The sequence below is a fragment of the Pagrus pagrus genome (genome assembly GCF_965226575.1).
Source record: "Pagrus pagrus genome assembly, chromosome: 3".
NCBI lineage: Eukaryota > Metazoa > Chordata > Actinopteri > Spariformes > Sparidae > Pagrus > Pagrus pagrus.
The window spans coordinates 12,005,699-12,030,257 of record NC_140187.1 but is presented as its reverse complement, the minus strand read 5'-3'; the positions used below and the strand labels follow the sequence as shown (position 1 = coordinate 12,030,257).

The window sequence follows — 24,559 nt, the reverse complement described above, 5'->3', positions numbered from 1 at the left end:
ATCATCCATAGGTGTCATTAACACTTTTTAAAAGCATCACTTTATGAATACATGTTCAGAAATAGGCCATAGACAGCAGCAGCACATGCTAACTAATAATGAGAATGCTTTGCTTTCCATCAGACCTGCTGAAACTGGCTGCGGCTGATTTTGGTGCAAAATTATGACAAACTTTTCAACCTTCAATGTACAGTACACTATAAAATAAGGCTAGACAACATGTGCAGGAATGGTGTTGATTAGACAATAGATGTGATCAGCAATGATATGATTCATTAGATGGAGTGATTAGGTCGACAGCTGCCTGGCAAACATATTAAGGGTGCACTATGTGGTTTTGTAGAAGACATTCAAACCGAGAATTTTAATATTCGCAATTTTAAAGGTGCTATTTGTAGGGAAAAAATCAACCTTTCTTACAAATAGCACCTTTAATGAGTTAATAATACAGACATACAAATGAACAAGCTGCTGAAAATTAGGTCCACAGAACACTGTTTGAAGCTAGAAAAATGTGTCAGGGTCTGCCAAACATAAACAAAGTAAAACAGTATGAAATTGTGTTGTCCTCAAAGGTCAGTTTGTTTATTCAGTCGTGAAAACAAAGAGTTTATTTTGTTTGATATGGCAAAAATCAGTCAATGAAGATTTTTGATAAAAGTTTCTTCCCCAAAACTAAAAAGTGCTCCTTTAAGACCAAGAGTGTTGAAAAGTGGTGGAGACGTAAGGTCGATGTATAAGAAGACATTTATTTAACAGTGTTTAACATACAGTATGATTTATGGCATTGGGGGCGGATTGGTGAACGGTCTCCACCACATTTCAAGAGAAAATTATGCTTCCGACACCTTTAATGATACAAGAATTTTCTTTTTGTTGGATAACTAAACATCTATTTCTGAGCTTCAAGGAAACGGCTGCATGAAGTACTGCAAAATATCTTTATACCAGACTTTGATATACAAAAAATTGTACATTTCTCTAATTTGACAAGTGCAAACTGACTGCTTTACTCTTTATGACGACCACAGATGGAAGTTTTACGGCTTTTTTTAAAAGCAGGATTATCAAGTTATCTGAATTAGTTGCTGAGAGAAGCGAGCATTAATCAGATAATTTGGTAAATATCCTCCTCCACTCTTCTGATGGGATGCTGGCCTCTAACTCATACTGATCAAATTCAGTTTTTATTTGCAATTCAACCTTCTGGAGTCATTAATTTTTCAATTGTCAAAAAACAAACACGATACAAGACTTTTAGCTGCAGCACTTAACTACTCAAAACACTATCTTCTTTACATGCCAACGTTTATTGTGACAGAAATTCACTTTCAAAATTCACCATGGAACAGTTTTATTAACAGAGATTAATACTAGGCCTACTTAAAATATGTAACATGCTTCCTTTCATTTCTAGTGGTATTCTGGTGCCCTCTGCTGGAGACAAGCTACTCAAGGAGCTTGACAGAACAGTACTCGTATTGATGGAGGCGTCTCGCTCGTGAACATTTGTGCAAAGTGTTGTTCACAGAGTACTTGAGATAATTAACTGAGAAATGCAAGGAAGACAAACAAAATAATGTCCAACAGACATAAAAATGCTTAAATCTAAAGTGACATTCCATGAAAGATAATTTATTTTTTTTATTTCAAGTAATGGCATTTTAAAGAAGCTCAATAAAATTTCATAATTACACAAACAGTGAAATATTTACAGGAAATAGTTTGCCATTGGCAAGACAAGGAAATGTAAGAAGACAACAAGGTAAGAAAAAGGAAACCAAGTGGCTCAAGATGTCTGCAGACACACACATCCACATGAAGTGATTTTGTTGTTGACATACAAGCAGATGCCGACAACTCAGCTGCACACTAAAGCCAGTGTTCTGCACTACTCCACCCTCAGACGTGGGGTGGAGGGGAACCAAAAGGCTCATTGTGTGGGCTCTTCGTTGTTCAGGGTTGTTGGCTTCTTGGTGGAGCACTCCACCACCCAGGGGTGACGCAGGACTCCCTGGATGGGCAGTCTTTGCATAGGGTTGTGCTTCAGCAGCCTGGCAATCAAATCTTTGGCTCCAGCAGTGAAATTGGACTGTGCAGGGTAAGTGTACTCCACCTGGATGACAAAGACAAAAAAAAAAGTACAAAACATTAAACAGCAATTCAAGACCAAACTGTGGCGCAGGCCTGCAAACTCAAGTGGGATGACAAGTTTTGTTCATCTACTAATAAACCACAAATTCAATATTGTTACGGGGTTTGCAATTTATTTTTTAGATTGTTGGGGTGTCCAGCTTACCCTTGATATCCTACGGTAGGTCTCCTCATGACTTTTTGCTTCAAATGGAGGTTTTCCAACCAGGAACTCGTAGCAAAGGACTCCCAGACTCCACAGGTCCACCTTCTCATCGTGAGTTTTTCCCTCAATCATCTCTGGAGGCAAGTAGTCCAGTGTTCCACACAGAGTGGATCTCCTGAACAAGGAAAGAGAAATGGATAAAGTTAGTTTTTAAGCCCTCCTTGATGTAGAGGAACACTGAAGCCAAACAAGTGAGTTGCAAAGGCAAGCCAGAACATTATTCCTCACCAAACATAAAAAGGTGCAATTTATAGAAAAGCATATGTGCGTACCTGGAAGAGGGTGTGTGAACAGACCAGCCAAAATCCGCAATCTTCAGCTCCCCGTTGGCGCCCAGTAGCAGGTTCTCTGGTTTGATGTCCCTGTGAATCACCTTCTTGGAGTGGCAATAGTTGAGGGCATCTGCTAGCTCCATGACGTACTAGTATAGCACAGAAAGCACAATCAACACAACATGCACCACATTTTGTTTCTTCTAAATTTTGAAACGTTAAACTCATGAACATTGTCCTTGTTGAAATGGCACACTCCTTACATGGAGGACTATGTTGATTAAAATCATAAGTTGTTTAAATTGCTGATAAACTGTCTGAAAATTAAATTAGCAGACTTACTGTGGCACTTCTGTCCTCAGGAAAGCTTCCACAGCGCTGCAGCTCACCGTACAGTTCACCTTTGGGTGCAAACTCAAGGATGAGATACACACGAGATGGGTCATGGAAGTAGCCGTAGAGACGCAGGATGTTGGGGTGCCTGCAGGAGGTCGATGCAGAAAAGTATTCCAAGTTGAAAATCACCCGACCGACATTTGAAAAGCACAAAGACGGGCAGTGCTTAAACATCTGCATTAGCCAGCGCCTCAGTGGCTGCTTTGTCGAAGAGTACCAACAGTCTGAGTTGACATGAAGGATTTAATACCTATACTACGCAAAATGCCACCACTATTGACAAAACGTTCAAACAAATATTGATAAATCTAAGGCAGTTGGCAGTAACTGAAGTCTTGCAGCACTTTAAACCAAGGAAAAGACAACACTGATGCAGTGTCATGATATCCAAGACGATATAGAGTCTCGTATCACAACAATATAATCTCAATATATTGCCCAGCCATAGACTGACACATTACCTGAGGTGTGACTGGATCTCCACTTCTCTCCTCAGCTGGTGCTCCACACCAGCCTTCTCCAGCTGCTTCTTGAAGAGCACCTTCAGGGCCAAGATGAACTTGCTCTGTCGCTCTCTGGCCAGGTAGACATTGCCAAATTTACCCTTTCCTAAGGGACGGCCAATGTCAAAATTTTCCAGGCTCCACCGCTTGCTGTGTGAGCAGAAATGTGCAAAGTTATAGACAACACTGTCGACAAAATTTGTAATCTTACCAAAGATGATATAAAATAAAGATGTGTAATCAATCACACTTATCAGACATACCTTGAATCAGAGGCCTTTTCAGGTTCAGTCTTGGCAGGTTTGTCTAACAAAACGAAAAACAGGATATATTTAGCAGCCAAAATACACACCATTGATTAGTTTGTCCAATTCTTCATTAAGCTTACTCTGTGGCTTCTCATGCTTTGCGGATTCCGATGGTGGTTTGGCCGGCTGTGGTTTGGCCGGCTCTGGGTTCACCTTGGGCACATTTGTCTTTGTCTGGTTGAGCTGGGAAGCATGTTTGGGCTGTGGTGTAGGATTTCCTTTCCGAGTAGCGGGGTTCACATTCTGATCGGTGTGGTGTGTGGACTTCACAGCAACAGAGACATGAGATACTGGTTTCTGATGGCTCACAGGCCGCTGTATGCGCTGAGGTCCATTTGACAGACCCAGGACACGCTGATGCTGAGTTGGTGTAACTACAGCCATCTGTGACTGATGTGACGTCGGAATCCGCTTTGGACCATCACTGCTTGACTGCAATCATAGGGAGAAAAAAATACATTAACATGTTAAATATGAGAGAAATGAAAACTCCTTTTATCTATGTGCTTTGGTTCCTCACCACTTCACTAGCTTGGTAAATACGGATTTCTACATTTAAATAATTATTACTAGCTCCTTATTGCCAAAACGGATAACTGATCAATTCACATTTTTGTACAAGTACCTAACTTGTAATTTAGGCTCAGTTGTAGTGAACAAAGATGGATGATTTAATATGCCACATCTCTCTGAACCATTGTGCAACATGCATGTATTGCAAATGCGTCATCTTCCTATGAAACTGCCGCTCCATCAGCAGCTAAGACATGTTTCGCTCTCTTGTCTCAACTTGTCTCTTGAGCACAACAGGCTACACTTCTTTTTCTCCTCCTTTGTGGTTTTTGGTGGATCGCAAACGGCTGCCTACTGTAACAGACTTCGTAAATGCGCCTCTTCTTGTCAAGTGAGTGATAGCGATTTGGTTTCATTTTATGGGATCCATTTACTGACTTTTTTTCTAATCCCAATCCTGGTTAACATTTCCAGCTGTGTATTTGGGATCCTGTCTGTGTGTGAATGCCTTCTCACAGAAGAACTTCTCTGTAGTTTTGGAGAAGAAATTAAAACTCTGAATATTAATAGGGTAATAATACAAACTCAAGTACTTATCTTTGCCTTAACTGAATAAACAAGCTGAGGAAAATAAAGTCGCCAGAACACTGTCTAAGCTAGAAACATGGCAGGGTCCGCCAAATATAAAGTACAACAGTATGACATTGCGTTGACCTCTATGGTCAGTTTGTTTATTCAATCATGAAAACTAAGAGAGTTCGTTAAGGCATGAAAAACATAATCAATGAATGAAGATCTTTCTTCTGATTAAAATGTATCCCTAAAACTACGCAGTGCAACTTTAAAGTGTGCAGAGACACTGCCTCTTAGTACATACAGCACCTAGTTTTACCATGACCTGGATGACTGCCAACCTTCATCTACATGACACTGCCTCTTGCACTATAAACAAACAAACTGGGCTTGAAAGCTTAAAACATACACAACAGATATGCAATAACAAAATATGAGAAGGTGACAATCTGTGACAGCAGTGATTTTATAGTTATATTTTCTTCTGGTCAGGCTAACATTGTGCATTACCTTTACTTCAGGCCGATGAAGTCTCATGTCCTTTGTCAGCTTGAGCTTGGCAGCAGAGTCCATATTCTGAGGGGAGGAAATATGGAGGTTTTTTTTTTTTTTTTAATCATCTTTTAAATCAACCGTATATAGGTTTGGCACTTAAATAAAAAGGTGTGAGTCACTAACATAAGGATATAGCAAACTTATTGAGGCGTTTTAACAACTCTAGCAGCTACAGCTAAAATATCTGACTACATTGTCTCAATGTAGAAATTATCTGTAGCGTTTACACTGATGCCTTTATAACGGGAATTTATAAAGTAACAGCTAGATAGGATTTTAAAAATGACACTACAGGAAGATAAAACGTTAGCAATCTCCGTCTCATGGCCGTTTAGACAAGAACGTTAACGTCAGAGCTAACGTTAGCCTTTTTAGCAAACCATGACAAACCTACACATGCAACACAACAGTATATATTTTTAAGTATTGGATAACTTGACTTACCTAAATATATTATTGCACAGTGACCGACAGCAACCACCAAACGCTAATTCGTCCAGAATTTGTAGCCCAGAGGGGGTCTTAAGCAGGCAGCTTGCCCTGACTAGCTAGCAGCTAGCTAACATACGTCGGCCAGTTGACGAGAGTTGATATTTGTGGCTACATAAATATCAACTCTACCTTACAGCGAGATGGACTTTCGTTGTAACTCCTCTTAAAAGCCGTTTCGATGTTATGAAAAGGTAAATGCAAATATAACACGGATCAAAACCGAGTACAAAGTAGTGGGAGTTCAACATTAAATGCGGCTGCCTGAACACCTCTCCTGGCCACTGCTTGTTTAATTTCAAACGTCCCTCTGTTCAAAACCTTTAAATACACCGCAGGCTCCGATTGGCTGAGGGAATGCTCTGTACTCGCTCATCATTGGCTGACACGGAAGATCATATGACGTGAAGCGCTACGTCAGAGGAAGTCCTCCAAAGCAGCAGAGGGCAGCAGCAGCAGCAGCTCTGGTCCCTGGGCAGAAATCCATTGAACTACAATCTATACAATCTGCATTCATCGATACAATAAAATGACATGTAAGCAATAGTAGATACACACTACAGTTGAAGTTTAATAAGTTACAGATTATTTTAAGGAGCAACAAGTGTACAGATGGAGTGAAGATACATCACTGTAAACTGCAAGCTTGTGGTCAAACTTACAGAAAAGTAAGTGGCTTTTAATGATGCCTTGAGAATATTACTCAAGAGACCCAGATGGAAGAGTGCAAGTGAAATGTTTGTTGCTGCAGGAGTTAGTACTTTCCAAGCTGTGTTAAGAAATAAAAAAATGTTAATATGGAATGTCTTGTCTTTTATCGGCACCATGAGTCATCAATAAAGTTTTGAATTTAATTGAATTAGCATGTGTCCAGTCTTTAATTATTTTCCTCAAAAAAGCACAAGGATCTTGATTTTTTTTTCTTCCAGAGGACCTGAACCAGGGTGTTTTTTTTATTAAATCTTTAACTTCCCTGTGTGTATAAAAGGATTGAAATTCAGGCCTGCTCTGTATGTAGTAGTATAATAGTAAGAACATTCTCAAGATCATTCAATGACAAAGCCAAAGTTTATAAAACATGAAAGTGTCATAGTTAAATCAAAAGATAGCTATTGCTGAATTACTTTAATGACTACTAGAAAAAATACTTTTCAATTGAACAGCCCAAATTACAATATTGACCAGAGACAACATAAAAGGTACTAACAATGTGTCAGCACTACTGGCTAAAAAGCAATAAGACCTGCAAAACCAAGAAACAAATTTGCACTTGACAGCCCGCTCTGTCATCCACATAGAGAGACCACTCATAAAGAGACAAGAATTGCAGAAATAATATGGATGATAATTGAAATAACTTTTATTTTTAACCATTCACATCACATCTTTTTCCAGTCAGTAAAAACAGCAACATTTATTAATTTTGGCCCTAAACTTTCAACCTTTGTTAAAACTTGACCCTTTTTCTTTACTGCTCATGATGAAATTGCAGGTGTAGTATTTGGCCACAGCGTGGCAGCATGTGGCTCTTTCATTTCAGACATTCAACATCAGTGTATGACCAGTGGTAGAAGAATGCAGCCGTACAAGCCTACACCTACTGTAGGTGTGTCAGGGTGTAGACTGCGCTGCAAAAATAGACCTTCATACCCTACAGCTAACAAAACTTTAGGAATGCATCTCCAAAAGGCAGGAGAACTCGTATTTTGGCAGAATCATATGTACTACTGAGGCCATGTCGCTACTTGAAAATAACAATCAATCTGGATAAATATTCACTACATGTTAAATATTGTTGAACTTAACTCAAACAGATCATTTATTTTTCTGAATACATTCGATTTCCATTTTTTGTTTGAAGAATTACTGGCAAAAATCTTCTATCAAATAATTTATTTTATTGTCACATTCTGAATTTGGTAAAAACATGTTTTTTCCAGAGGCACAAAAAATTCACAAATAACAATTTCTAACTAAGGATGTGTTATAACAACTCACTATCTCAAAAAACTTTTTTTTCTTGAAATAAATATTCCTTATACAGGTTTAAAAAAATATATTCAAAGAAACTAAAACTTCCACCATCAACACACTGCTGTCGTTATATGAAGGAAGACCTTCTCAAGTGCTAATTGTAAGCACATTTTATCTCTCAAACAGTAATACCAAAATATTCACAGATTATCAGCACCATTAGCATGTGTAGCAGCTTTTCTTTGTTAAAATATATTATTCTTTAAGTGCAAATATAAGTCATTAGGTCTCGGAGGACATGCTGAGAGGACTGTTTAAACTGATGAACAGTAGCTTAGTGTGTATTGATAAAACTGTTTGAGATCAGCAAACATGTTCAGGTACATTGTGTAACTAAACGTTTTTTATGGTTTTGTTTGTCTTGTCTACGCAGCATTTGAGAAGGTCTTCAGAAATATAAATATGGCAATTATCTTGTTCCCTTCATTTCACTTAAATATCTTAATAACAATATTAGTTACCACATAATAACAAAAAAACATATTAGATGATCAGGCTTACATTCGTTGCCTGGTACAGAGTGTCTTGTTATTACTTGAGGTCCCGCAAGAAAACATTGTTGAGGAGATGCCTCTTTTACACAGATAAACCTGACAGTGAAACATTTGAATAACGCGTCACTGTCGATGGCGGTGTTAACCAAACCATTTACTCTCCGACACCTGAAACCACTTCCACGTACCTTTGACATGCATTGCGCTTGACCTCTGCTTCAACGTGGCACTGTTTTCTGCCATCATAACACAACCATGTCTAAACATATCGCCATAACTGTTTGGCTTATAGCTCCATCGTTGTAGTTACAAAGTTCACGCCAGAGGAGACTTGCTGGCGCTCTGAGGTCTTTTCCCAGATGAAAACACAGTTGGCGATGGTGCTTTCAAGAGGCTGGACAAAAAGCGCTCTGTTAGCTTTGGCACTTTTCTTTGGTATTCAGTTCACCCAGTGCCTCTGATACCTCCTTGCCAGTGCTACATGTTTCCACACACAGATAACAGCGGTGTTGTCCCTGTTTTCCTCCCCAAGTCTCTCACCACTGCAGCATCCCCTGAAAACACTTCACAGAATCCCTTTATGTTGCTTCTTGGTGTTAAAAAATATATCTAATGTAGATAGTAAAGTGAATGAGATGGATGAATTGTACCCTTAAATAGTACAATAACCCCAGAGCACCAAAATAGCACCAGAGCATCATAAAGGGAGGCTGGTTGTGCTGGTGTGAAGTTTCTTTTAGTCTCTGATGGAAAAGAGAGGCAGGTGTCATTTCTCAGTGACTGCAGCAGCCATTGGGGTGCGTATGGTCCCGCGCGCTGTGGCCGCCAGCTCCTCGATTTCTGCATTCAGCCGCCTGATTACCCACTCCATGGCTTCACGGCCCTGTGGGAAAACAAACGTAACATGTAAGTTCATAAGAGGGAAATAAAGAGAATTACATAAAGCTGAAAAGAAGGAAGGACAAGAAGTATTTGCAGCTGTTAAAGAAGAGCAGTGGTTCCCAACTTTGTGATCAGGACCCTTCAAAGGTGTTCAAACACGAGTTTAAAAGGTTTATTTATGCAATAAGGGGTCAGTACAACTTGCTTTCCAAAACAACATTCAGACAAGCACGCCCACTTCACACGGTTATTGGCAGGGTGTGTGGAGATGAGAAAAGAAACCGGGATTTGAACTAGTCTCTTAACCATACTCATAAGTTTCTTCTCCAAAAGTATGCTGCTTGGTCCTTTAAATTTCACATAATTGGACACTAAATGGACTTTGAAGTCTGGAGCTGGCAGGGTAAGGTCTCCTTAGTTATTACCTAATAGCGAGAAGAGTTTATAATTCAGGCTTGTATTTGATGCCTGGTACAGAGTGTCTTGTTATACTGACGTCCGTTGAAGAGATGGCTCTGTTACACAATTTTGGTCAATCTTTAAGGTTTATTGAGTGAGTGTGTTACCTCTATTTGAATGATTATCATGTTATAATCTTCTATGATAGCAACCAGACAAAACACTGTATGACCTAGTTTGTTTTTGAGCATACCTCAGCCTAAAGAATGAAAAACACAAAGTGTATTTCCACTATATAAACTACTTTTCTGTAAGTTTTGTATATTTTCTTGCGAAATATTAGATACTTTTCAGTTTCTGGGACTGTAAAAATCCATCATGTATGAAACAATGTGAAATCTGTTCTTTTCACAGGCTATTGTACAGTACAGTCCTGACTTTTTTATTTTTATCATTCTTTACCTTATTTGTTCAGTTTCTGCTGTCCATGTTCCTAGCTGTATCTCAATTTCTGTGTAGTATACTGAGAGCAATGTAAACCAAAGTCAAATTATTTGTATGTGTTCACATTCTTGGCCAAGAGCCAATTCCGATTTTATTTCTGATTCTAAAAAAATATAAGTTACTCTTCAGCTAAACTGCTCACAACTTTTGTCCACACTAAAGGACTAGAAATTGCTTAACTTTAAGAGATCACAAGCCAATAAAAGGTTGGTAACCAATGACATTGGCAGAAGCAAAGTTTTATAATTTAGTAAAACATAGGCTACATCATAAGCCACATTTGACAATCGGGCAAGGATATGATAATTCATTACCTGATGCAACAAATTATTATGTTTTTTCAAGTGCAGAACCTAAAGAGTATTAAGATGTTTACTTTAGGTTTTGTCAGTTTGAGAACTACGAGAGACGGCCTCAAAAAGGTTTTGAGTCCCACCTAGAAGACAGTTTTCAGGGATCTCTTACCTTTCCAGCGTTGGCAGACATGGTGCTGGCCATAACTCCCTCCAAGTAACTGCTGAGACTGACTCCTTTCACAGAGATGATAGCCTCTTGAGTTAGTATTGTTCTGGAGTTGAAAGGGGTAAAAAAAAAAAGAAAAGAGAACATGATCAGAATGGCTGAACGCTTTAAACATCATTATAATCAAGTTATTTAAAAATCACTGCTATGTGAACTTACTTGTCTTTATCCTCAGGGTGTGGTTTGTATGTTAACTTTTCATCCACAGACACCAGGTTTGTGAAAGTGATCTGTAGAGGAAATATCACAAGAGACAAATTAGATGATGTAAAGCCATGTAATGTCTTTTATCACAGCTAACAGTGAGGGCATGTGAAAGTGGCAACATGAATGTTCATTGTTGAAACATGAGCTATTGACTTGTGTAACGAGCAAGACTTCATTCCGCAGACTAACAATAAGGCTTATGTGTTCAGACAAATGAAAGTCATGCAGAGAGGATCTCGACGGGACATGGCTGTTTTTGGTTGACACACAGAAAATAGAATATGTTTTGTCAACAGGTGAAATGGTTTCATAAGAATGTGTACCGTGAAAAAGCTAAGTAGTTAAAAGTCTTGCTCTTGGCAGAAATATCATGCACACATCGACAGTTAAATCTCAACATTAAAGCAGAAGAGAGGGTGTTATATCATATTTGTACTCACGTTCGTGGACTGAAGTTCAAATGTCTTCTCTTTGGGATCCACAATCGAGTGCTCCTGAATATAAGTGTATGATCGCATGTTTCCAATGATCTAAAGACAAAGACAGAAACACACGTTATTACAAACTGAAATTAAAGGCATAACCTGTTTTCCTGCAGATGATACGTAATCAGTGTTTTTATTTGAGCAGCATTTTTGCCTTTCAAATGGTTCATTTATGTACCGATTGATTTAATTCTTCTGTATTTATTTTTGCCCTGTGTCTGGTTGCACAGCCCTGCACCTGTTGACCTTGGCTTAATTACTCGAAGTTAAAATTTTATGTTAAAAGATTTGGCTTGCATGTGGATTTGTTTTGGAAGCATACACATTTTAAACACTATTTTTCCTTTCTTAAACACAGCTGTTGGTAGGATGCATGGTGACGGGATAATCTATCCAATTGTGGCTGTGTAAGATCAATAACCATTATATGACGATGGTGATAAAAACTGTTTCACTACAGTACTGTCCCAACAGACTACAGAGCAGCTTCTTTCTTCAGGCTGAAATTCATCCTCTGCACTCCGCCATAAAAAAACGTTTTTATTTTACAAATTATCTGATCTGGATAATTCAGAATCCAACCTGGTGACGGCATTAAGAGTAACTATATAGAAATGGCCAATCTTCTAGCCGATAGTCTTGTTTGCTTATGTAGGTCATATAGAGGCAGCAGTATTAAATTGAGATTCATGACCAGTTGTTTTCAGTAGAAGCTCAGTTTTGATTGATATTATAGTTGAAGTATGTGCAGGTAATCTCGACGTGTCATACTCTCTCTGAATCATAACTTTGTTGAATGAATTCACACACATCTTTTAATTTGATGTTGTCAAAAATTGCATCTATAACTACACTTTCAGCTCAATTTAAATGCGTATTTGCCATATTCACATTTGGCTTCTTCTGGTGACAAGCTGCTTCTTGTAGGTGTAGTTTAAGGTGCAAATATTTTTATGGACTTTATGAAAATTAAAAAAGGAGATTGTAAAGATTGAAGTCTGTTTGAAGTGATTGTTCCATCTAACGTCTGGACAACTTGAGCTGTAGCGTTAGGTGTTTTCCATCATTTATCACATTGAAGTGTCTTCAAATTTATGGTCATAATTGCCAAGTTAAATAAGAATATAAACCACGATGCACTGTTTTAACTAAGTACAGAGGTATATCAACTGGCAGACGTCTTCATGATACATCTAGTTTACGCACATACACTAGGACTAAGGAGTGATTTGCTTTGAGACAATCTGATTAACAGTTACGTTAATATGCTATCAATCACTGGGACTGTCAGTGTCACAGACTGCCCTTGGAATTAAAGGGGCTATTCATAGACATCGTCACTGACTACAACCCTGTCCTCTGACATCCAAGCAAAGGTCATTGCTAAAGAACATCAGCTGATTGGCCAATGTTTACCCAGGCTAAAACACGACTGAGAAGCAGGACATTATCTCTCTCCAGCCTTATCATTACCGAGTTCAGACAGTCCAAAGAACGAGGGGAAAAGTTCAAATGACATGTTGCAGAAATCCAGAGGCCGCCTTCGTCACTGCTCTGCGTTCCAGTGACCTCTAGTTTTAACCGAGCCGACAGAGACGGAAAGTTACATCACATGCTGTCAACGGTTACTTCTGAGGCATTACAGAAATGGTACTACCGTGTTCTGTACAACACGAGCCGTGGCACACAGCCATAAAGTCTCCAGGGCTCCAGTATCCACCTCTGCTGCTGCAGAAATAGCCTTGCGGGTTTAAGGTCACGCTCACTGGCTGGAGAGCATTAACTTATCTCCGGTGGTTAAACGACTGGGGTATAACTGGATTATTGTGTCCTGTTTTATGGTTTGACTTTTAAAATAATTTAAAGCCATTTCTATCACAAGAACATAGGAAGATTATGCGTTTTTCACCATGTCATACTACTTTGATTAAACAAAGAAAAGCAATCAGACCACAACCACAAACTTGCACTTTCTGTCATGTGTTTCTCTGTTCAGAGTCACATGTGGACATGTGAGTTCAACTACAAGGTTGCTGCAGCAAATCTTTTAACATTTGAGCTAGACTGCTGACACAGTTTGGGATTTGCAAACTCACAGATTTCACTATAGATGGAAGACCCCACTCTGTGCTGAGCAGTCTTTTACTGTGGAGGCGTCCCTGTTTGTCGATGTCTCTGTCCAACACATCCACTCCGATCACACTTGGGTTCATGGGGTTGGGGTACTTCTGCATAGCAGCCTTGGTCACCGTCTCCCAAGGATGGCTGTTGAAGGATGCACAGAAACAAAAGTATTTTTAAAACCTTGCAAACAAAAGTCATACACATGCAAACACTATCTGACAGTCACTTATCATTTTTGTACACATGTCTTCAGAATTAAATATTTTCTTTACAATGGTAAGACAAACATGAAAACAAAAAACTGCAATATTCAACTGGACTTGTTTTTTATTTTCATGAAGAAAGCATGACCACTTGAACATTTAAGTCCCATTTTGAGGTACTTGTCCATTTCATAGTACTTTGAAATTGTGCTTCACAATATTTCAGAGGGAACTATTGTACTTTTTACTCCATTACATGTATCTGACAGCTGTAGTTGCTTGATAAATCAAAATCGTACACACAGCATGATGTGCTGTTGCAGTTTAAATTGACCTACAGGATATAAAACAGTTAAAATGAGCTCCACTTTCACCAACTACAACAGTAAAATGCTACCTAAACAGTAATGCAAGTGTTTAAATAATATATCAATATAAAAAACAGCTAGAAACTTATAGGGGCCATTTTTGCAGCGAGAAGTCTTACACTTTGCTAATTATAAATACTTTCAAGTAACATTTTGAATACCAACACTTTATTAAATTAAAGCTAAAACTTGTGTATTAGCATAAAAAGCGACATTTCCAAAGCACTTTTTTTAATTTAGCCTGATTCCAGTCCTCTGAATGACAGTCCACATATTTATTGATTACTTATTTGAATGGAAATGTCCTTCATTTCTCGCTAAAATCAAGGACGTTATATTAAAATCAGGATCATTTTAATGTCTAAAAATAAAAATGGCGGTCATTCGAACGTAGTGGTGGATGGTTGCCACGGAGACACGTGGACGCGCAGCGTAGTCCCAGTGACGCAGGCGGGACCGGGAAAATGGAGAGGGAAAATGTAGGGGAAAGGTCGCGCGCAGGGGGCCGGCCCAGACCGGCTGATTACGCAATTTGACAGCTTTTGTCAGCATCCACACAACAACTGTCATGCATTCACATTTAATACGTTAAAGTTATAGGTTTCATTTCTTAACACATGCATGTTTAGAGGGTTTGTGCGTGTCTTCCCGCAGTATTTATGCAAACAAAAGGCGTTGAAAAGAGGGAATTCTGGCTCTGAAACATTACTAGCTTCTACTGCTAGCATGTTAGGTAACGATGGTGACGCTAAAGTTGTAGTTAGCTAGCATCTTTTCTGTTTGGAGTATTCTGCCGTAAACCGTGTTTATGTTGTTCGCAAGATTAAATGCGAAGCCAGCTGGCGTTACTTAACAGCCAGCATTAGCTAGGTAGACAGTCAACCTCTGACAGACGGACCTTTAAACACATATTAACCGGATTAACATCCGAGTCCTCTACGTTAGCTAAAAAAGACTACTTACTTGAAGATGTGCTCCGAGGTCCAGATCTTCATGGTTGAACTAGTTGATGCTGGTGATGCTGGTGAGGTCGAGGAGCGGACTAGCCGGTAGGTGGTCACAATCACACTGACTGAAATCGGTGAACCACGTTCAAAGACAAGCGCAAGTCCGTCCCCTCCCAGAGCAGTCACATGAGCAGCATTAGTGACGCACTTCCGCTAGTCCGTGAATGCCGCATGAGTCCATTGACACTGGGGGCAGCTGAGTGAAAATATTTAACATTTAAAATCGAGATTACATAAAACACATGACTGAAGATAGACAACCTTATGACTATAGCTCTTCACTCAAATGTCTAGCATGCCGTGTGTTTCCTATGTGGCTCTGTAACCTCCAGCATGCGGGTAAAGCCCATTTAACCTCTGATGTTGTTACACAATTCAGCTGACTGAAGGTTGAAAGTTCTCCTCTGCAACCTTGGATGAATGAGAGACAGCAGGCAGGTGACGCAGGATCAACTCAGTGGTCAAATATTGATGGAAATCTTATCTTTATTGTTGTAAAATGTGTGTCTGTGGGCTACTTGTGTGCAATAATTTATTGGCTTTTTATGCAAGAAGTCAGGATTTCTGATTAATCTGAGGGAATTTTAGATGATTCACCTAATAAGGCCCTTAATAAGTACTTAGTATAAGATGCTTAATAACATCAATTACTCTATAAGTGTTAATAGTAGTGTAATAAACATGTTTATTGTTGGACTATGAGACAGTTTATTTTGCTATTATTAACACTTAAAGTCTTATTTATGTTAATATACGTCTTTTAAGGACTCATAAATGCCTTAATGTCTATTTACTAATACTTATTACAAGGACCTAGATTTAAAGCATGAATTACATTATAAAAAAATATTTTACTTCTAGACTATAAACATTTTTAAATGAAAAAACACTCTGGTTGAATGGTTGAGATAGTCGTTATCAAAAGACATGCAACCCGTTACAAGGGGCCATAAGAGGACACTGGAATCATCTCTCTATCTGTCTGTTGAGTGAGCGTGGCTTCTTGCCCTCATCACTACCTTGTAACTTAAAGCAGATTGGCCTCTGTCAGGTAACCTGGCACTTTAACCTATATTCACATGTGGGTTGCATGCAGTAAGATCTCCTTTATCCCTAGTCTAGTCTTGCATTGCAGTAGTGCAGGGATATCTCCATGTCATGTGTGCTTATCTCAGAGTGCAGACACTGTGGCCAAGTTATGTGTAATCTCTATGGCCCAGACTCATAAATGAGCGGGAGGAAACAGCCTTGTGTGACAGCCTTGTACGGTATCACTATCACGGTGCTGTCAGAGTGCTGTCCATCATAGCAGCTTAGTTTAGTTAGTTTAAGTCCAGTTCAAGTTCAACTGAATGCAACAGGAAAGTATTTAGGTATTCTTGGTGTTGTAATGACACTAAGACTCTTTGGATTTACTGTTTTTAATTACCGTCATAGCTTGGATACAAAAACTGAATGCAACATTTGCTATACGTCTGAAAAAATATCCAACAAACAGTGTTAATATCACAATTTTCTTTTTTATAGCTTTGGATTATATGGAGCTGGCATGATAACATACAACTTTTTATATTTACATTCAAAATTTCTTTGATTTTAAAATATTTAATTTCTAATCCTTAAAAAGTAATATACAAGCTTTCAATTTAATTGAAGCATACATAAAAGACAATAAGCACTTTTGTTTAAGCACATTTTATCAAGTTAAGACTACATAAATCAATCAGGCATAAATTAAACTACAAAATAAGAGTTCCTTTTCAGACCAACAATCCGTCAACGATAAAACCTACACACCACACTGTATACCCTTTATCTTCTACTCGTCTACAGTGTCTTTGCTCGTTTCCGTCACTGTTTCCAGTTTAACTTCCGTCTGAGAAACAACTTTTCTTGTGGCTGTTGTTGAGGGTTCCTCTTCTTCTTCGTCCTCACCATCCCAACCTAGATCTGCGGTGGCTTCTTGGTACTGCTGGTACTCCGACACCAGATCGTTGAGGTTGCTCTCTGCCTCAGTGAACTCCATTTCATCCATACCTTCCCCTGTATACCAGTGGAGAAAAGCCTTGCGCTTGAACATCATGGAGAACTGCTCTCCCACACGGCGGAATATCTCCTGAATGGCGGTGTTATTTCCGATGAAGGTTGAGGCCATTTTGAGGCCTCGGGGTGGGATGTCACACACAGCAACCTTGACGTTATGGGGGATCCAGTCCACAAAGTAGTTGCTGTTTTTCTGCTGCATTGCAAGCATCTGCTCGTCTACCTGTTTGGTAGACATCCGGCCTCTGAACATGCCAGCAACTGTGAGGTAGCGCCCCCGCCTTGGGTCGCACGCCGTCATCATGTTGCGCGCATCGAACATCTGCTGGGTGAGCTCCGGTACGGTGAGGGCACGATACTGTTGACTGCCACGGGCTGTCAGGGGCGCAAAGCCTGGCATGAAGAAGTGGAGGCGGGGGAAAGGCACCATGTTGACAGCCAGCTTCCTCAGGTCTGCGTTGAGCTGTCCGGGGAATCTCAGAGAGGTCGTGACCCCACTCATGGTCATGCAGACCAAGTGGTTGAGGTCTCCGTAAGTTGGCGTGGTCAGCTTCAGCGTACGGAAACAGATGTCGTAGAGGGCCTCGTTGTCGATGCAGAAGGTCTCGTCTGTGTTCTCCAGAAGCTGGTGGACAGACAGGGTGGCGTTGTAGGGCTCCACCACTGTGTCGGAGACTTTAGGGGAGGGCATGATGCTGAAGGTGGTCATGATGCGGTCGGGGTACTCCTCTCGGATCTTGTTGATGAGGAGGGTTCCCATGCCGGAGCCAGTGCCACCCCCCAGTGAGTGAACCAGCTGGAAGCCCTGCAGGCAGTCACAGCTCTCACTCTCGCTCCTCACCCTGTCCATCACCTGCTCCACCAGCTCTGCTCCCTCTGTGTAGTGCCCCTTTGCCCAGTTATTCCCAGCTCCTGAGTTCCCTATAGCACCAAAATAAAAGTGCGTTGGTTAATCTAATTATATTACTCGTGAAGAGAATTACTGAAGAAAATCATACAATATCATTTGCAATAATGAAAGCATGAATCACAAAAGTTGTGACACTTCTTTATAGATGAAACACTGCATTGTATGTTTCATCTTTAAGAGATATTTAGGAGATATTTTTATTTTCAATTTGATGTATTCCTCTACATGCTAAAATTAGTCCCTACTTTCAGATTAATTAAAGAATTTCAATACCTATGGATAAAGTAAAAAATGTGTTGTCTTCAGGCTGAACATGAGGTTGTATTTATTAACTAGAAGATTCAAATCTAGCTATTTTCCTCCAGAGCACCCGGTACAGCAGTACCATGAGTGCTTCCTTTTCCACATAATAATCAAAAATTGCCTCCGTATGACCACATCAGAGCAGGACAGTCTTAGCAGGTATTGCCTTGTATTTGTCTCACCATGGATGAAGTTGTCTGGCCTAAAAAGGGTCCCGATGCGGCTTCCTCTTACACTGTCCATTGTACCAGGCTCCAGGTCAACAAGCAGGGCCCTGGGGACATATTTACCACCTGCAAACAGAATGGAAAGGTTTTACTAAAACAGCCAGAACCGGTCATCCTAAACTTAAATACGTCCTCATTTTGTGTCAGAGTTTAAGAGCAGCAATATTTAAAAAGAACAATTGGATGATAAGTATTTATGGGAATGAAATTGACTGTATTAGATAGAAAATTGCAGCTGTTAAATAAACAATTTGTAGTGAATATCCACAAATACTGATTACCAAATGCCTCGTTGAAGTAGACATTGACCCTCTCCAGTTGGAGGTCGCTATCGCCCTCATAGTTGCCTGTTGCATTGAGTCCATGTTCATCACTGATCACTTCCCAAAACTAGAAAGACAAAGAAGGGAATCATTGTAATATGGACAAAACTCAAGACAGAAGGGACACAAGAGATGAAAGAATTCCCCAAAATATTAATACACAGACAGTAATTTCATCTTTTAAGATTTTTTATGCAGTTGAGCAGAAGTATAAATGTTGCAGCCAACACGGCCAACATTTATTCTGGCAACTGGGCGTGTACACCTTCAGTGTCTGTCAGTGTATGACTGCAAAATCTATGCTTACACAAACTCTTCCTAACATCAGTACATATTAAAATGCATCCCTGCTTATTGCAGTGCTGCAACTCATGATCTCGTGCAGCCCAAATGTAGAATCCCTGCCATACACGATTAAATGATGAAGAATAAATAACTAACTAGCTAATAAGTTGCTTGATTTTTAGACCGCCACGTTCTTCAATTTAAAAAAACACTTGGTGTTCTTTCAGCTGTATTATCTTGTAGTTCCTCTCTGTTGTTTCATGGTAGCTATGATAAAAATGTCCCACCCATGCCAGTCTCGTTTTGGCCCTTATCTTGTCGCTGAATGCTTGACAGGGAACACCCTGTGTCACTCACAACTGCTGCTGGCACAATGCAAAGGAACAGTGCATGTCAAAATACGCATCATCATTTAAACTGAGTGAAATAATATTTTTTTTTAGAATTAACAACATTGATGCCAGTTGAAACATTTCCTCATTGTGTCTCTGCAAAACTGGATAGCAAGTACGTTTTCTTTGAAGCAGTGAGCTTTTATTTCAACAGATGTATCAATGAGACTCTCAAAAGAAGGAACGTTATGTTAAATTTTTTTAACATTTTCAAAAAAATCAGTCTTAATACACATTATAATTTTTTGAAAATAAGGATTTGATTTTATTACCTTTGAGCCAATCTGGTTGCCGCATTGTCCAATTTGGAGATGTACAATTTCACGCATGATGATCAGGCTACAGTACACAGAGCAGCTGGGAGTCTCCGATAGGTTTCAGTCCTCTAACCAGTCTTTTATAGAGAACTGGAAGTGATGTCATCAGTGATGTCAGGAAGTCTCCCCAGTTTGTAATATATGAGGGGCCCTAATACGTGGCCTGAGGGGCCTCTATGTAATCTCTTAGAAGAATAAATAAGCAAGTGTTAATTCATTTTTGTATGAAGTAGTTTGCCATATTTATATGAACATAGGTAGGCTTGTGTCTTCCAGTATGCTGCCTTGTATATCTGTATGTTTCGTGTTGTTTGTACACTGTATTTCGTGTCAGTAATTCAACAAAATGATTTAACTGCATTTAAGAGAACTTGTGAATAGACTAATAAAAAAAACTGTGCAAACTTGGTGGAAGAACTTCATCAAATTAATGTTGTTAAGATCTCATAAATGAATGAATGATCATCTGTTGCATATGAAAACATTTGGTGCAATGATGCACAACATACCACCATTATTATTTAGGCTCTATATTGATAAAACACATCTGTGAGCTGTACTACTGAAAACAGGAAGGAAGTGGAGGGAGGATAAATGAATGTAGTGTGCTTCTCTGGCCAGTGTGAGATAAAACCCATTTGATTAACTACACATTATATGAGACCATACGCACACGCATGCACACACACACACACACACACACACACACACACACACACAAGCAGAATACCAAACATGTTGTTGCCAGGACTAGTTTTGTATGAAAAAACAGCAGAAACATTTGTTATAAGATTGAAATATTACAATTTGCTGCCTTTTTTCGCTGCAGAATGTTGATAACATTTTCTATTTTCCTTCACTCAAGATCCAGACGTTACAAAATCATCCGCTTTTCATTTTCAGCTGGTACAAGTCAGTGTAGGTTTAATAATGATGGATTAAAATGTTGAAGCAGTTGGTAGATTATACATGAGAGATGCTACCATCTAGAGGGCTATTAAAGGCATAACATGATATCAATGGAGCAATTACTTATAGATAAGCAAGTTGATTTTATAAAATTCAGCATTTCTGACTTTTTCTCTAAGGGACTGATAAGAATTGACTGATAATCACATTAACGCTTCAGCATGAGGCTCAAATTGATATATTGGTGTATTGATACTGCAGAAATTAGTGTTTACAAATTTAGAGAAATGATATGTAACGATTTTTCAATGTTTTTAACAACACTAATGTGTGTGTGATGTAGTTAAATCTCTGTTAATCACACAGAAATGTCACACAGGCTATACTTAAGTGGTTGTTATGTGTATTTTCCACCACTTTTTCAGTATGTAAGATGCAAATACACAAATGTTAAGTTTCCACGGGTTTAAAAGCGGTGGTGGAACAAGTACTCAGATTTTTTTTAAATACACACATATCATCAGGGAAATGTGCTGTAAGAAGCATTTTACTGTTGTAGCTTTTAACTACAGGTAGTTTAGTCCGGTGGTCCCTACTTAAGAGTCACAAGATAAATATGAGATTATTATGGTAGAAAAATAACAAAAATAACAGTTCTGACACTCAAATTTGTTATATGATCTTTTCTGTCTTTGAGTTTTACCCAGTAGACGCCATCCCCCTTGTTAGAAACATGACCAAAATGCATCCCCTGGTTAACCTCCCATCCACCTACTCCAGTCCTTATAGTAGCAGAGAGAGCTCAGAGACAGAGGGGTTGTTTAGTTAAATATGTTAGTCCAGTCTCACTCAGTGAGCCTTTTATCTGACTGAGTTTTGTGCAAGTAGGAATCTTAAGCCCCAAACAGAACCAAAAGTTTGCTATAGCTGCAGGTGAATTAGACAAACTCAATGTTAAAGGTGAAATATGTATGAATTTTCATTGAAAACCTTCAAAAATCAGCTAAAATTGGCAACAGAATGTGAATAAACAGCAGTATTGACATTATGACTGTGTATTGTGTTGCAGAGATATCTACTGAAGTTAGCATGCTAACCACATAGCACTCGTCCCGTTCCAAAGCTCAGTTAGTGGCACTTAGCAGTGATATGCTGCCCCCTATTTGTTTTGAGTGTGGTAATGCTAATTCTTACATATTGCACTTTAAGAATTAACAAATTACCTGCTGGTTTTACCTGTTCGCGCATCCAACAGCAGTCTAAACAGTTTAAAAGGGAAATGTCTCTTTTGTGTATGGAAATGTGACAGAGCCATAACTAGACAATGCTGTTTTTTCTAACAGGTCACAAACCTTGAACAAGATAAACTTATATATGTATTTTTGTGTAAAATATTAATCTTAAAGGTAACTACAGCTGTCAGATAAATGCAGAGAAGATATAAACTGTAGCTTAGAAAGAAGTAGAATAAATGCGCTTACCTCCAAAACTGTTTGGGTATTTACCAGATAATGAAGACTAACTTCCTGGTCTGAGAACACAAACACCACAGAAGTGCAAGGTGAGGTCACAGAAGTACAAGGTGAGGTCACAGAGGTACAAGATGATGTCACAGGCCAGGTGAAGTTGTTCTGACTCTGATTTTAATATTGGCTTTAAATTGCTTCAAAAGTTTAATCATCGCTTCTCTGACTTCTGTTGGGGTTCATTAGAGCCACAGTAGCATTTAGTTGTCATTGATGACCTTTATGTGTTTTGCCCTGAGCTTCTATCCCATGCCTTTTGACGCACTCGGTGAGGGAGGTGTGTGTGTGTGTGTGTGTGTGTGTGTGTGTGTGTGTGTGTGTGTGTGTGTGCGTACCAGTCTGTCTGTTTGTCTGTGGGTGGACGGTTTGTGCGTGAGAGCTACAGGGGAAACAACAGGGAGCTGTTTGAAAATTCAGATCACTATGAGGTGAATTAAGTTTAAAGGACATCTGGAGCTCAAACTGTATTGATCGATCAAATAATGCTGCAACCGAGTTTGATAACAGTCTTGCCATAAAGGGAAACTTAAACCTGATAAATGTATTGTTATCACTACGAGATTCATTTTGTCACCGTCCAAATGAAGATATTCTGAAGCTTTCAACCACATTTTGTTTTTGTGTTGGTCTTCCCCAGCTAATCAAGTTGCTCTGTTGTCATTGAGAGGGTTTGGTTTGTTATCAAAGTCCATAATATGGAGTTTCTGTCCTGTGATTAAAGGATAAGTTCACCCAAAAATGAAAATTCAGTCATTATCACCTCTTCACCCTCACGGAGATGGAAAGTTGGGTGAAGTTTTGAAGTTCAACAAAACATTTCGGGGGCTTCACAGCAAAACAGGATCTCGTAGATGCAGGACTCGCTAAATCATTTATTAAGCAATTGTTTATTGTAAAGTTGCAAATAATGTTTATAATACTTCGTACATGGTTAATATATACTGTGTGGTTCACCTATAAACATTATTTGGATAACAATTGCTTAATAAAGCTTTTCAGTGTTTGTTAACAGTGAAATAACAATTAGCTAAAGTTGAATTAACTATAAATTTACCATTTATTAATGATGTTATTATAAAGTGTTACCAAAGCCACCATTATTTCTCCAAATTTACCGTACCAACTGTTGCTTTGTTCACATTTGTTGCATTAAAATGTTAAATAAAAAGCCTTAATGATTGGGACTGGGCTCACACACGAAGTTTAGGACTTGGACTTGGGACTTGTTGATCCTTGAGACTCGACACAGGTCTTAATAGCCAAGACTTGAGACTTATTGTGACTTGCAACAATGACTTTGTCCCTCCTCTGACAGGCCCTCATGCCCTGCATGGAACAACTTGACTGACGAGGTTTGGTGAACAAAGCACCCTTCATATTTTTGTTACATTTGTATTATTTGAATTTACTGATTTTACTTATAAATATGGATTTTTTTTAAAAACAACTTAACGTTTATGTTTCCTGTGTTATTGATTAATACCTTTGGCTGGATAGGTAGATATTCACTTTGCTTCAAAGAGGGCGCCTCTCCCCTTCTGTACCTCTGCTTCATGACGCTCCGGGCAATCATGTGATCCAACCCTGCTTCATTCCAGATGCGTCAAGCGACAGCGAGGAGGAAACCGGAAGTACTTTGGTGTTAACTTCAACCTAAAAGCACCACATTTCTTTTGCCTTGATATGTTACAAGAGTTGCATGTTAAAAACGTTTGATTATTCATGGATTTATTGTGTTTGTTGTCTATTCACAAGTATAAATATTCACTGTATTATTGACTAATGTGCTACTAGGAGTCATTTCTTAAATGACATATTCTAATTGACCTCACATGTTTATTCATTCATAGCATCGCCAACAGGAAATATTTAAAGTAAAATTTTGTAAATAATGAAAATTATTGATGGTGCAAAATATAAAACAATACATATAAAGTGTTTGGGTTGGGGACTTCGCGATTGGATTATTTGCAGGCATCAGTGTGGAAAGTAAAGGTAGTTATACTACGTTCAACTTCATCCCCACTACAGTTCAGAGGGAAATATTGTACTTGTTTACAGCACTGCATTTATTTGACAGCAGTAGTTACTTTACAGATTAAGATTTTACATTAAAAAAATTATATA

General features: G+C 38.9%; 3 protein-coding genes across 5 annotated transcripts; all 3 read right to left on the bottom strand.

Annotated features, from left to right (window-relative positions):
• Window positions 1–1,629: 1,629 nt before the first annotated feature.
• On the bottom strand, window positions 1,630–6,270 carry aurka (aurora kinase A). Its single transcript, XM_084349740.1, has 9 exons — window positions 5,924–6,270; window positions 5,435–5,500; window positions 3,919–4,270; window positions 3,794–3,836; window positions 3,489–3,680; window positions 2,974–3,112; window positions 2,632–2,780; window positions 2,300–2,474; window positions 1,630–2,116 (listed from the first exon to the last, which is right to left on the bottom strand). Exons 2-9 carry the CDS (start codon window positions 5,495–5,497, stop codon window positions 1,934–1,936), a joined length of 1,296 nt encoding a protein of 431 aa, XP_084205866.1. The 5' UTR covers window positions 5,498–5,500; window positions 5,924–6,270; the 3' UTR covers window positions 1,630–1,933.
• Window positions 6,271–7,301: 1,031 nt separating this feature from the next.
• prelid3b (PRELI domain containing 3) lies at window positions 7,302–15,325 on the bottom strand. The gene is made up of 6 exons (XM_084346815.1): window positions 15,154–15,325; window positions 13,592–13,760; window positions 11,451–11,540; window positions 10,963–11,033; window positions 10,747–10,849; window positions 7,302–9,379 (listed from the first exon to the last, which is right to left on the bottom strand). The coding sequence occupies exons 1-6, from the start codon at window positions 15,183–15,185 to the stop codon at window positions 9,263–9,265; spliced, it is 582 nt and encodes a 193-aa protein (XP_084202941.1). The 5' UTR covers window positions 15,186–15,325; the 3' UTR covers window positions 7,302–9,262.
• Window positions 15,326–16,199: 874 nt separating this feature from the next.
• On the bottom strand, window positions 16,200–23,976 carry tubb1 (tubulin, beta 1 class VI). 3 transcript variants are annotated; one of them, XM_084347767.1, is made up of 4 exons: window positions 23,916–23,976; window positions 18,962–19,070; window positions 18,636–18,746; window positions 16,200–18,161 (listed from the first exon to the last, which is right to left on the bottom strand). In XM_084347767.1, the coding sequence occupies exons 3-4, from the start codon at window positions 18,694–18,696 to the stop codon at window positions 17,017–17,019; spliced, it is 1,206 nt and encodes a 401-aa protein (XP_084203893.1). In that variant the 5' UTR covers window positions 18,697–18,746; window positions 18,962–19,070; window positions 23,916–23,976; the 3' UTR covers window positions 16,200–17,016. The 3 variants fall into 3 exon arrangements, with proteins under 3 accessions (XP_084203893.1, XP_084203894.1, XP_084203892.1); XM_084347768.1 differs by lacking the exon at window positions 23,916–23,976 and adding an exon at window positions 22,388–22,408; XM_084347766.1 differs by lacking the exon at window positions 23,916–23,976 and adding an exon at window positions 19,953–20,069 and having other exon boundaries at window positions 16,202–18,161.
• Between the last annotated feature and the right edge of the window lie 583 nt (window positions 23,977–24,559).

What these genes read in the sequence shown, in the direction of transcription:
- aurka (XM_084349740.1), bottom strand. Translation starts at nt 5,497, where the DNA reads ATGGACTCTGCTGCCAAGCTCAAGCTGACAAAGGACATGAGACTTCAT. An exon ending in TTCATCGGCCTGAAGTAAAG is followed by an intron (nt 4,271 to 5,434) that starts GTAATGCACAAT and finishes CTATGATTGCAG; the next exon opens with TCAAGCAGTGATGGTCCAAA. An exon ending in CCTACCGTAGGATATCAAGG is followed by an intron (nt 2,117 to 2,299) that starts GTAAGCTGGACA and finishes TTTGTCATCCAG; the next exon opens with GTGGAGTACACTTACCCTGC.
- prelid3b (XM_084346815.1), bottom strand. Translation starts at nt 15,185, where the DNA reads ATGAAGATCTGGACCTCGGAGCACATCTTCAA. An exon ending in ACCTCGGAGCACATCTTCAA is followed by an intron (nt 13,761 to 15,153) that starts GTAAGTAGTCTT and finishes ATCCTTCAACAG; the next exon opens with CCATCCTTGGGAGACGGTGA. An exon ending in TTCCATCTATAGTGAAATCT is followed by an intron (nt 11,541 to 13,591) that starts GTGAGTTTGCAA and finishes CTTTGTCTTTAG; the next exon opens with ATCATTGGAAACATGCGATC.
- tubb1 (XM_084347766.1), bottom strand. Translation starts at nt 20,009, where the DNA reads ATGCGTGAAATTGTACATCTCCAAATTGGACAATGCGGCAACCAGATT. An exon ending in CTACTTCAACGAGGCATTTG is followed by an intron (nt 18,747 to 18,961) that starts GTAATCAGTATT and finishes TTCTGTTTGCAG; the next exon opens with GTGGTAAATATGTCCCCAGG. An exon ending in GCCAGACAACTTCATCCATG is followed by an intron (nt 18,162 to 18,635) that starts GTGAGACAAATA and finishes TTGGTGCTATAG; the next exon opens with GGAACTCAGGAGCTGGGAAT.